Source organism: Sus scrofa, chromosome 11 (assembly GCF_054392235.1).
Source record: "Sus scrofa isolate SSC_HxYL_T2T_F1_AM1 chromosome 11, Sscrofa_HxYL_maternal_Yorkshire_Landrace_v2.0, whole genome shotgun sequence".
In the NCBI taxonomy this organism is placed as follows: Eukaryota; Metazoa; Chordata; class Mammalia; order Artiodactyla; family Suidae; genus Sus; species Sus scrofa.
Genome location: NC_139393.1, coordinates 50998825 through 51012252, shown reverse-complemented (window position 1 = coordinate 51012252; position 13428 = coordinate 50998825). Strand labels below are relative to the sequence as shown.

Sequence of the window (13428 nt, the reverse complement as noted above, 5' to 3'; positions counted from 1 at the left end):
CCAAGAATAACTTTTTTCTAACAAGGCATTTTTTAAAGAATCATGATTTGAAAAGATATTCAGAGACATTAGATAGCTTGCTTGAGGTCGTACCTTCCAGGAAATTGTGGAGCCAGTATTTAAAGCTGGATGTATCAAGACAGTACAACCAGTGCTTCTGACCGCTGCACTTCACAGCTTCTACTGGAAGGTCCCTAAAGCTCTGTGGAAATTAATTTAAATATTCAAGTATTTTGCAATTAGTTCACCTTCTTAGATTTTCAGGAAATCTAATAGTTAATGACCAGGACTGCAGTAAGTGTAAAACACCTAGGACAGGAAAGTTTTGTCAATAAATAAACACTGAGGTGTGCAGAATGATTGGCCAACGGGAACCTGCTGCATAGTACAGAGAACTCTACCCAATATTCTGTGATAATCTATGTGGGAAAAGAATCTGAAAAAGAAGGAATGTGTGTACATGTATAACTTGAATCACTTTTTTGTATAGCAGAATTTATCACAATATGGTAAATCAACTATACTTAAATAAAATTATTAAAATATGAAAGAAAAAAAAACCTTCTAACTTCCTCTTAACTAAGAGATGTCTTATGCAACACCAAGAAAAGGGTCCCACTTGTTCTTAGGCAGAAAGATAAGTAACTTGACTTCCCTTCTAAATCTTTCCTTGGAGTCTCCTCATTCTTTGCATAGACATCTCAAGACTGTGCTCACCCCTAATTGCAAAGTAATGCCCAATAGGGTGTAAGAGGATGGCTTTAGTGTGTTACCACCACTAAGGGTATTTACATTTTAATGGAAGGCTTTAAAAGATCTTTAAGCTTCATGAGTAAAAGCAGTAAATCTCTGTTGGTGGAATTGGAGGTGATGTGATAGATTGGGCAGGAACTATCTGGGGTAAAAAGAGCCCACTGGGTCTATTCTATTGTGAAATAAAGTGTTCCTACTTAGTAGCCTGACTTCTGCTTCCAGAGAGAGGGCTGTGGGGACAGCTCCTGTGGCCTGAATAATTAAGTACTGCTGAATAGTTTCATCTTTAAAAGCAAAAACCAAATTAGAGAACTAAAACTTTCAAATGCTAACTTCCTTGTCCTTTCCCACTTTACACACTGCATCTTGTTTGAGATTCCTCAATACTTCTGCTCTTTTTCTCTGAGCTTCCAGATGTATATTTAGCATCTTCAGACTCAGAATCCCAATTTTTCTTTTTTTTATTTTCTTTTTTTTGGCATCTCTTTTTTCATTTCCTGGAAACATGGAGACTATTGGAATTGATGAGTAATTTGAAGAATTTGGCAGGATAGGCTTAGTAAATTGAGTTAAAATTTATTTAAACACCTACAATAGTGAGCCAGGCACTGAGCTAACTTTTAAGGACAAAAAAGCATATTTTATACACTTTTTGTCATACAGCCTTGGGAGTGAAACAAATAAACAGATTACATAATCAGTGCAGAAAGGGCTACAATAAGAGTTATATATCATAAGCTATCATAGCACATATTCAGTAGAAGGAAAACACCCTAGAACTGGTTAGTTAGAAGAATGATAATTAGTCAGGTGAAATGGGGATGAGGATGGAATGATGTAGTAAAAGGTTTTGATGGCAAAGGAGGCAGCTTGTGTAGGGAGAGTATAATAGGAGACCAAAGCAACATGGGACACTCTTAATAAATTCATTAGGTCCAAAAATAAGCTATGAATGTAGGAAAAAAAGCATGAGATTGGAAAAGTAGGCAGGGTCCAAGTATTGGAAGGCCTTAGTACTCTGCTAAGGAGTGTCAACACTCTAGGGAACTATTGCTATCTTAAAACAATTGGAAAACATGATTAAATTTACGTTTTAGAGAAAATCCTTCCAAAATCAGTACAGAAAGTTATCTAGACTCTCCACTCCAGAATGTACAGTGGGATAAAACTGAAGGGATTGATCTGAAATATAGGTGCGGGGATAGAGAAAAGGGGATATCTTCATTGGGATGATATTTGGGAGTATAAAGGAAGAGAAAGATACAGCTGAATTTGGGATTTGGGGCTTAGTCAATGGGGTGCCTTTTTGTTGAACCAAGGAAAAATAATTTTTAATGGAGGAGTTGCGACATTCAGATCTGGACATCTAAATCCTAGATTATTATAGAACATCCAAGCAAGGATTTCCAGTAGACAGGCCTTAATTTGCCAGAATCCCAGAAGGAAGATTTAGACTGTAGGTAATACATTTAGCTGTTATTTCTTAACATCTCTGCGATAATAGAAGAGATCATTCAGGGAGAATGGAGACTATCAGTGGGCTGTTGGTGGACTCTAGGCAAATTACAGGAGGTAAGGAATCAGCTAAGAATGAAGAATAATAAATAAGAATAAGACTATGTAGCCAGAGAGATGCATCAGAATATGCAGGTCAATGTCCTTATTGGTTGTTGGTTAGCAAAATGAGCATGTGCATGATCTACTTACTCTTGGTTCAGAGTCCTCCAGGATCTGGCCTTCAGCAGTAAGTCTAGCAGTATTTTTTTCTGTTCCTCATCTGACTTTTTTCAACTCATTGGAAACAAATCTGTACATTCATACTTTTTCATGTTACCATTCATTTCTCCCATTCTCACTAGAGTGCTTTCTTCCATTCTTTACCTCTCCCTGTCCAATTCAATCTTCAGAATTCTCTTCTAATCTTTGAGAGCCATACAATCTTATCTCTCTTCTCTCAACATGGATGTACCATCATCCAGCCAAACTTCCAGTTAATGTTCAGATTGTAACTTGCTTAGAACACAGCACATTCTGGTTTGCACCATACTGCTTTAGGCAAAAGATTTGTCCCTCTTGGCAAGAGTATAAATTCCCAAAGACTAAGAATCCATTCTCTCATTAGCCTCTACAGTGACTTGCTTTGAAAACAGCAAGTGCTTACTAATATTTCTTAAATGACTACATATATTACTTATTGCTAAATAGTAGAGATAGAATATTTTAGTCTGTTGATGAGGCAAAGGATCTCAGCTAAGGCTGACATGGAAATGCTTTTTAATGAAGGATCTCTTTGGAGGTTTTGATATATCTTGGCTCATATTGACCAGATAAATGATGGAAAAGCATTTCATAAAAGTACATTCGTGATACAGAGGCAAAGAGTGGAAACATAATGCTAATTATGTTTGTTTTAAAAATTGCTAATATTATATTCTTCATGTTCTTCTTATACAAGGATAGTGAATTCTTTTATCTTTTTCATCATCTGCTTTATAGTTTTAAAAATTATTCTTGTGCAGTAGGCAAGCAAAGGAGGAGCACTGCTAAAATACAAACACACAAAGTGTTTTTGTTTATCCTAAAGGCAGATATAAGATGCTACATCATTTCTCAATGATGTCCTACAAATAATCCTAAGCCTTTCCAATGTATTTTAGTATATTTAAAGTAAGGCAACCTAGCGAGGTTATTCATTTAAATAGAATAAGGGTTAAATGATAACTTGACTTATCTTTTAAATGACAAAAAATAAAGAAATTGCAAGACCTTTTCACACATTAGATATGTATTGTCATTTATCATCTAGATATCAGGCTAGCAGTGCGAAGTAATAAAACATATCATCGAAAAATGTGCTATAGGTCTGAATCACTCTTTCATTCCACCTCCCAGCTAACTGTAGTATTAAATCAAACAAGCAGAACATTTCCTTAGGCAGCCATTGCCTTTTAATTTCCTGAAGAACCTTAAAATATCATTCATTACAAGTACTACACATATTTGGTTTTTAAAAGTCTCATAAATCAATAGCAGGCTGACTGTAATAATTATTACAAGTTAGTGCATAATTTTCGTGCTGAAGGCTGCATGCAGAACTTTAGCATATGCAAACGAGGCAATTCAAACTGTGTATAGATATTAATATGAAGAAGCAGGTAACGAGGTGCAGGCTATGAATTATGCATCAAGAGTGGCTGATCTTCAATGAGGAAAATGAATTCAGCATGTAATCTAATTAGTGATGGAAGTCTATTACATCTAACTGCAAAAGCAACCGTCCTTGAAACAAATTTATTTACAGTCCATGTTACCACTTGAAACAACTTTGAAATGATGTGTAAGACAACAGCTTAATTGTAAAAATTTTTTGTTTGTTTCAGTTCTAGACCTGGAAGGCCTCCTAAGAGGACTCAAAGTGTCACCTCCCCAGAGAACTCTCATATCATGCCACATTCTGTCCCAGGCCTTATGTCTCCTGGGATAATCCCACCAACAGGTAAGAGTGCTACCTATTTATGCCAAAAATATTTAAAACCAGCCAATGCCAGAGCTCATATATATATACCTGTGTTTATATAGATACTTAGACTCATCAGTTATGTTTTAGTCACAGTAAGATAATGTTACTGATGAGAATTTACTTCAAAATTATGATTATCATCATTCCTTTATTTGAAATAAAACGAAAGAAGTTTAATTGAACACAGTGCTAGGAGTAATTCTAATTAATTCTCTTGCTGATATCAAACAACACGTTATGGTCCTTATGTTCTTGTTAAGGAATTGAAGCTCAGAGAGAAATCGGACTTTCCCAAGGTCAATCATCTGGCCACTGTCAATGCTTATTCAAACCCAGGTCTCAGATGTCTAAGCTTATTTGTCATTTCATAGGAACTCCAAAATCCAGTCTATTTTGAATACACCTAAACAAACTAGTGTAACTATGCTGAATAGAAATATCTTCTATTTTTCCAAAATTATTTCTATTAGAAACATTTGAAAGCTGTTTACTACTAGAATTTTGCAACTGTGCAAATAAAAATAGGGTCTTGACCACATATGCTCTCCACCATAAACAACTTCAATAATGTGCTACATGCAAAAATAACTCATTTCACTTTTACCACCTGGATGTGTTCATTAATTCTTGTATATACTTACACACATCTGCCTACTTTCCATGTTTTATACAGACTCAAACCAGATAAAAATAACAATAATATATTATTATTATTTTATAACATAATATTTCTATTAATTCTTGCCATCATGAAAATTTACTGAGGAGATATACATATAAACATTTAATTGTCATTTAACATGACGGATACAGGAAAGATAAATTGGCAAGATCAGGAGAAAGGCTTCATGTTTTTCTCTGAAATCTGATATGAATGTTTTCTTTTTCTTTTATAACATTTGAGTTTCTCTAAACCATAGTATAATTATGGGTATCTTATTTCACATTCCATACGTGGTTAAAAGCTCTTCAGAAGCAATGACCCTTTTAACTCACCTTTATTTTTGTAGCATCATCTAAATAGTTTGTTTGCTTTTGTGAACCTTTATCAACTATCCACTGAGTTGAATTTGAAGTTATTTGTTTATGTATTTAACTTTTTTCAGTAATATAGCAAATATTCCTAAAAGTAGATAATTCACATGTCCAAGAAAATTTTTGCAGATGAAAAAATTGAGAGAAAGAAAAAATGAAATCAATAGTGGAAAACAACCCAATTACAGAGCTGTTATCATCACTTCTATTCATTTAGTTAGCCATGATTCACAAGTAGCTGTATCCTACTGCCTGAGATTCTAATTCCAAATTTGATATTTAGAAAAGAAGTACGTAGTGTTTTGTTAAGCCTTAACTGCTTTTATTTAACTAGATAAAATTTCCCGACGTGTAGATTTTTTGGGGAGGCGGGGTGATACCACAGGCAAGATGGAAAGAAAATTTAACTTTTCATGTTATATGACTGAAAGACTCAGGTGTGCTAGAAGAAACTTAACTTCTAAAGAACTATGTTTTGAGGCTTTAAAAATAATCATTTTAATAGTCATTATTTTGTATTTGATAAATTTGTATTTACTCTCACTTACCAGCTATGTTTTGGGTGAAAAGTACTCTAGATGGTTTTCATATTAAAATAGGGAAGATATGGTTCCAAATTGCCTGCCAACATTTTAAGGTGGAAATAAATACTTTATTACCAAAGCCAAGGTGAGATAAGATGATGCAGTTACAATTGAACATTTCACATAATTAAGACCATCAAATAACTCTGAGGTAAGTGAAGTTTCTAAGTAATTAAAGATCATATGACAAAACTCAGGATCAAAGTATTGTCATTCTTGATAGATTTCTTTCTGAAATATTTTATACACTTTCCAGTTTGGTGAACAGAGACACTGAAGATAAATTTGATGCATAAGGAGTTCCCGCCTTGGCTCAGTGGTTAACGAACCCAACTAGCATCCATGAGGATGCGAGTTCAATACCTGGTCTCGCTCAGTGGGTTAAGGATCTGGTGTTGCCGTAAACTGTGGTGTAGGTTGTAGATTCGGCTTGAATCTTTCATTGCTGTGGCTGCGGTGTAGGCCAGTGGCTGCGGTGTAGGCCAGTGGCCACAGCTCCAATTTGACCCCTAGCCTGGGAACTTCCATATGCCACAGGTGCAGCCCTAAAAAGCAAAAAAAAAAAAAATTGATGTGTGATCATGGACATTTATTTGGAAGGAGGAACATTTCATGTATTTCAATTGCTGTGCTGTCTCCTCAGATATTATTTTTAAACTTTTGTTCTTCCTAATATGTAGTGAGCCTAGAAACCAGGACTTCTCTCAAGTTCATAAAGCATTACATTGAAAAAGACCTTAAGCACTTATAATCCATGGAAGGATGAGGAAATGGAGACTCACCAAGAGAGTAGACTGGATTTGAAGGAGTGGATATTGGACAGTTTAGTACTTTATAGAGCTCAGTGAATAGCTTTACAACAGGGTGTGAGAGCTCATGCTTGGCTACTTTACTTACTTTCAATTTGTAGACATTAGTCCAAAGATTTGAAACTGCCAGAAGTTTGACTGTTGCACCTGACTGGTGCTATTTTAATATATTCAATAGGATTGCTTCTTTTTACATCAAAATTTTCTAGATGAAGAATTTTAGATTTTAGAGAATACAGACTAACATCTCTATCCCTTGAGAATGGGTTATTTACTAGCTAAAAACATCTGGAAATGTGATGGTCTTAAAGAAATCTTATAGTTCTAAAGAGCTTATAACACTTTTCTCCCAAAGAGTGGTGTCTAGGGGGAATATGATTAAATATAGATGTGTAGACTTGTATGCTACATACAATAAAACTTTATTTAAAAATAAAATGTTATTTAAAAATACTACTATTACTTTAAAAATAAATTTTTTTTTCTTGAGATGGGAAAGATGAAGTATGTTTTTTTAAACAGTGAAAAAGTTTTATCAGTAATTTTGATATTAACCAAACAAGTTAGAGGACTTTTCTACTATATTTTTAATGTGTGAGTTTGGAGTCGATTTTTTTTTGTAAGACTAACAAACAACAAGCAAAGTTATAGACCTAAAAAAAAAAAAAGAAAGAAAAAAAACCACTCATCCTCAAATCTCAAATCCTTTCTAAGATTTATATCATCAACTGCCTAAAAACATTGACCTATACTTTTGTACTTCAAGTATTATCATTTGAAAAGTATAAAAGATGCAAATTAGATTTACCTTCAAGTTTGCCAAATGGGGGAGGGATGTATTTATTTAGACAGTTTATAACAATCTGTCAATTTGTTTCTAATCATTCCCTAATTTTTCTTTTTAACCATTGAGCATTGGAGTTAAATAATAATCTTTCCTAGAGGAATCTGTTTTTCAGGAAAATATTTTGACCATTTTTATGTTTTTGGAAAAGCATCTTCCTAGCCCTAAGAGTATGTATTTAGGTATCTACAACTTGAAAGAAAAAGAAAAAAACTTTGAGATTGCTTATAGGGTTATCTGTTTGCTATTTTGGTTGTTCAAGTAGGCTTGTGTGTAACCTCAGAAGGGGGTGTGGGCAGATGGTGATAATTTCCAAAATTTATGGTTGTCACCCGATACCATAGCAACCAGAAGTGGAAGTTAATGAAAGAAAGAAGGCTCTTTGTAGAGGCTCACAACACAACACCTCCTGGAGGGCTCCCTACATTTATTTGGACTGAGCACATGTCATAAATCATTTTTGATAATAAATACCAGTTTGGAATAAATCCACCCTAGCAACAGAGTTCCAATAACATTCATACTTTTTATAGAATCATGTGTATTTTACAGTTACGGAAAGGGTTATTTAGGAATTCTAAATATTCCAGTCTTGTACTGGCAGTGCAATTTGTATAGCCTACATGGACAACTTCCTGATTTTCTCTTTGGGGCAGAAAGCAAACTAGTTTTGAAATACAATTTTCATCTAAGTCTTAAGAAGTAACACAGTGAGTCCCAATTATTTGCATGTAAAAGTTTTTTTTTAAAGTTATTCATTATTTTTCCCCAAATCTTCAAATTAAATTAATGAATGATTCATAGTTTTACTTCTTGAACACATCTTTTGTTTTATTGTGACCTTGTAGACTCATAATCAATATGCCTTCAGGATTTTAAAAAGCAGTTGTAAACACACATTCACTATGCTTAAAAGGTAAGAGCTTATAAATGCAATTTTACCATTTTGGAAACAATACTAGGCCAGAGCAATATTAATCCAGAGTTAATCCTGTTGAAACATTCTTATCTTAAAAAAAGAACAGGAAAATATTCTCATATGGATTTATAGTTCAAAAACATTTTCAAAGTTTATAGTCTTTATTTTTCTTGCTAAATATTACTCACTAACTGTCAACAACAAACTATCCATTTTTATAATATCAGTTTTGTAATGTTTTAAATTCGTTAAGTATTTCAACTTCTGGGAAAAAATTCAAAGTGAGGAAACGTGCCTGGCATGTTGGGAAGCTTATTTTAACAAATGCATTGCATCCCCTGGGGAGACACACAAATAAGGGTAACAAAAAATGCATAAGTGAAACAGCCACAAATGGATTGATCATCTTCACTAAGTTAAACCTAACAATCATTGAATGCTTCACTCAAAGAGTAAAGATGACCCAAACTATTTATTTAAATCATTGATATTTAGGTTCTATGTGTAAGTACGTATTTTCATACATGAATATGTAGGGATCATTTTTGAAGTTTAATTACTGGGTGTTTTGAGCATTTAGTAGTAGTGCATTTAGCCTATCAGTATTACATGCATATTTCCCTTTAAACTTTTCTTGGAGAGAATAAAGTCACACATCTTCTTCCCTTTCTGGAAGGCGAGCATATACACCAAACTTCATCATTTTAAAATTTGCATTAAGCACCCTTTTACTGTCCTATGGCTGATCTAACAAATTACCACTACTTGGTGACAAAAATAGTGACTATAATAAACAAAAATCAATTCTATCACAATTTTGGAGAAGCTCAAAATCATTGTCACTGGGCCAAGTCAAGGTGTTGGCAGGGCCACACTCTCTTTGGCTGCTTTGAGAGCACCTGTTATTTCCCTTGCCTCTTTGAGCTTCTAGAGATTGCAAACTCTCCTTTGTTTGTGGCTCTAATTTCCACCCTGCCCTCATCGTGTGTCTGTGTGTGTGTGTGTGTGTGTGTGTGTGTGTGTGTGTGTCTGCCTGTCTGTCTGTGTCTAAAATCTCCCTCTGCTTCTCTTGTAAGGATCCTTGTGACTGTATTTAGAGCCCATCAGAGAGTCCAGGAATAACCCCTCCATCTCCAAATCCTTGACATAATCACATCTGCAGTGACTCTTTTACTGTATAAAGTGGCTTTCACAGGTTCCCAGATTAGGATATGGGCATAACACTGGGGATTATTATTAGCCTTCCACACTCAGAAAGTGACTGGTTGAAGTATTTAGAGGGGCCCAACTGTGATGTGAAAGACAAAAATACCAAGAGATTTGGGTGAGTTTTGTTTCCTGTGGTGTCCCAGTATGTCGAATACTGCTTGTCATGAAGCACATACCCAAATACTTTCTCAATGAATATAGCTAATATATGTGGGTTTTTTTTTGGGGGGGTTGGTCTTTTTTGCCATTTTCTTGGGCCGTTCCCACGGCATATGGAGGTTCCCAGGCTAGGGGTCAAATCCAAGCTGTAGCCACCGGCCTACGCCAGAGCCACAGCAACGCGGGATCTGAGCCGAGTCTGCAACCTACACCACAGCTCACGGCAACGCCGGATCCTTAACCCACTGAGCAAGGCCAGGGATTGAACCCACAACCTCATGGTTCCTGTCGGATTCGTTAACCACTGCGCCACGACAGGAACTCCAAATATAACGTGTTTAATAAAGGATTTCTAAGAGAAATGATTATGCTTCAGAGCTGCAAATTTAAACACTGGTGTACAATGGAGCTTATAAAATCCTATTAAACATAGTTAGGCTCCAGATTAAAGATGCAGAGGCTAGTGTCTAAAAGAGGTGTACTACATAAATGGAGGACATTATTTATTTTTTTATGGGCTCCATTGGCTACTTTACACATTATCATCAGCAATTGATGAAATCTATATGTATAGATTGATATCTAGATATGTAATATTTACAGGAATAAAATGGCAACATAGAGTACATTAACATTTAAAATTCCTGCATATAGGAATTCCCTGGTGGCTTTGCTGAGGCTTAGGTCACAGGTGCAGTGCAGGTGCAGTCCCTGGCCGGGGAACTTCCATGTGCCAAAGACGTGGCAAAAAAATAAAATAAAATAAAATCCTGCATGTATGTATAAATATATTGCACCCACACTGTCTTGATATAAACTAGTATAACACATATCTGAATACAGTGTAGCTCGTCATTTATCTGAATGTAAATATAGCTGTTGTATGAAGAGCTAGATAATAAATATATTTACTTTATTAAATGTGTAGTATACTTTAAAATCAAACATTTCAGTCATAATATACCCTGGCTATTATTAGCATAAAAATGCATAAAAATCTTTTCTTTGCCAAGGTCTTTGAGCAAAGATCTGTTTTTTTTAGATTTAATTAAATAACCACATATTACTAGACTTCTGGACATCTCTCATCTACCTAATTTAGAAGAAAATTAGTCCTTTCTTCCCTAATTTGTTTCCCTCTTCCGAGTTTCTATTGAGTTGCGTGGTCTCATACTCTTATATTGAGTTGTACTCAGAGTTATAATCTACTTAAACTTCTCTCTCAGTAGATTTGCAGTAATGAAGTTGCTAATATACTTAATTGACTAATTGCAAGATATTATTTGCTCCTTTTTTAGTAATATGATGCATCATTTGACAAAGAGAAGTTTATTTATTTATTTTTGTCTTTTTAGGGCCATACCCGCAGCACATGGAAGTTCCCAGGCTAGGGGTCAAATCAGAGCTATAGCTGCTTGTCTAAGCCACAGCGACTCCAGATCCTTAACCCACTGAGCAAGGCCAGGGTTTGGACCCGAGTCTTCATAGATACTAGTTGGGTTCGTTACCATTGAACCACAACAGGAATTCTAAAGAGAATTTTATTTACATTACGAAAAGCAAATCAGGAGTTCCCATCATGGCGCAGCAGAAATGAATCTGACTGGGAGCCATGAGGTTGCTGGTTCAATCCCTGGCCTTGCTCAGTGGGTTGAGAAGCTGGTGTTGCTATGAGCTGTGGTGTAGGTCACAGATGCGGCTTGGTTATGGCGTTGCTGTGGCTGTGGCAGCAACAGCTCCAATTGGACCCCTAGCCTGGGAACCTCTAGATGCCTCAGACAAAAAAAAAAAAAAAGCAAATCAGATTTTGATTCACTTTTTTATTATGATGGTGGATGATGTGTGGATTAGTAGCAGTTTTTTGGATTCTCCATTATTTGTGGGATTTTCATACAATGTTCTAGTCCTTTGCTTAATATGTCACATGTGATCTTTTATCACTCATTGTCATTACTTGACCAGTAAGAGGTTCTATTTCTAGCTTACTTCCTTCACTAAGAGAAGTGAGGAATACATTAAATAATGTTTCTTCAGGAAAAACAACTCACACTGCTGTTGATATATTTTGAATATTCCTAAAGATATTGTAGAGGAAAAGTCATATAAGCTAAATAGAGTTATTTGTTTATCTCTTTCTCTGTCTTTGATAGCCTTTCCCCTCTGAGGCTAACTTCAGAGCTTCAAAGCCTTCCCTTAATGGCATGCTCCAGTTTTGTTATTAAGGATTTAATCATATCATGTTGAAATTTCCTTATATTTTCTCCATGGATTTGGGGAATATGTTTTACACATTTACACTATTCTTTGTAAAGAAATAGAATTGCTAATTTTAAGCGTTGACAGAACCAAACATTTCAAATAAATTTTCCAAATGGCAGTATTAATAAAACCTGAATTCAGTTTCTTAAAACATTTATTGCCCTAGTCATGAATGAACTTAAGACCCAAATGAAAACATTCTACATGAAAGACACTTTTTTTATTATACAATCATATAAATCAACATTGTGATAGAACTTCTGAACATGCTAATAGACCTAAGCTTAATGGATAGTAATTTAAAGTCCAGATAAAGAGAAACAACAATACAAATTTATTCTGTGCTTAAGATGACATCTGGAATAGTATGTTCAGTCATGGCGCCACAATTTTTAGCAGGACATTGACAAACTATGAGCATTAAGAGAATAGCCTAGATGATAGGGATTTGGAAATGATGGTGATGTTTAGTCTTAAAGACTTGCAGAGTGTCTAAAAGTGGATGATAGAGTAGATTCATGCTGTTCTTTTCCAAGGACAGAAATCTAACTGACGAATAGTAATTACAGAGAGGTCCGCATTGGCTTCCATGAGAAAGAGCTTGGCTACAAGGAGAACTATGTAAGAGTGGAGCATATTACTCATAAAATCTTAACTTGTCCTTCTAATAGAAGGGTCAAGAGGAAAGCGGGATGAAAAGTTGTTAGTGTAGTATTTATATTTTTTATCAGCCATATAGTTCATGGTGCAAAAGTGTAATAGTGTCAAGTGTGGTAGCATTAAAAAAAAAAAAATCCCTCCCTCCCTGACCACTAGCCATTCATTCCCTCTCTTAGTAATCACTGTTGTTAGGGAAATGTGAATGTAATTTTGCACTGGTTGGAGATAGATTGAATAAGGCAATATTACTCCCTTCTAATTACAAAGTTTGATGATTCTATTTTATTTTATGTTAAATTATTGTTCTAAACTCTAGGTGATGCCTTTCTGGTTAAAGGGCATCCATCCTTCAGGGTTTATTATATTCTCATTGATATTCTCATAGTTTTTGAGATAGTTTTTCAAAATTACTTTTGAGATGAATGCTTCATATTTACATGCTATTGTACTGTTTGTTACACTGGTTTTTATGGATGGAAGAGTTAACTCGTGGATAAGATTGACTATGGTAAGCTAACAAATACTTTTTTTCCAGTTAAAAGAAGAAAATTTTTTTTTTTTTTTTTTGCTTTTTAGGGCTTCACTCATGGCATACGGAGGTTCCCAGGCTAAGGGTTGAATTGGAGCTGTAGCTGCTGGTCCACACCACGGCCATAGCAACACAGAATCTGAGCCAT

The 13428-nt window shown here is 35.0% G+C and overlaps 1 protein-coding gene across 8 annotated transcripts in view; it reads left to right on the top strand.

Moving 5' to 3' along the window:
- The window catches only part of DACH1 (dachshund family transcription factor 1), a 427098-nt gene that overhangs the window by 183106 nt on the left and 230564 nt on the right, over positions 1-13428 (top strand). For all 8 annotated transcript variants that reach the window (XM_084981926.1, XM_001924267.7, XM_084981921.1 and 5 more), the window contains one exon: positions 4134-4249. In XM_084981926.1, the coding sequence (XP_084838052.1) occupies positions 4198-4249 (52 nt within the window). In that variant the 5' untranslated portion in view covers positions 4134-4197. The remainder of the gene's footprint in view (positions 1-4133; positions 4250-13428) is intronic.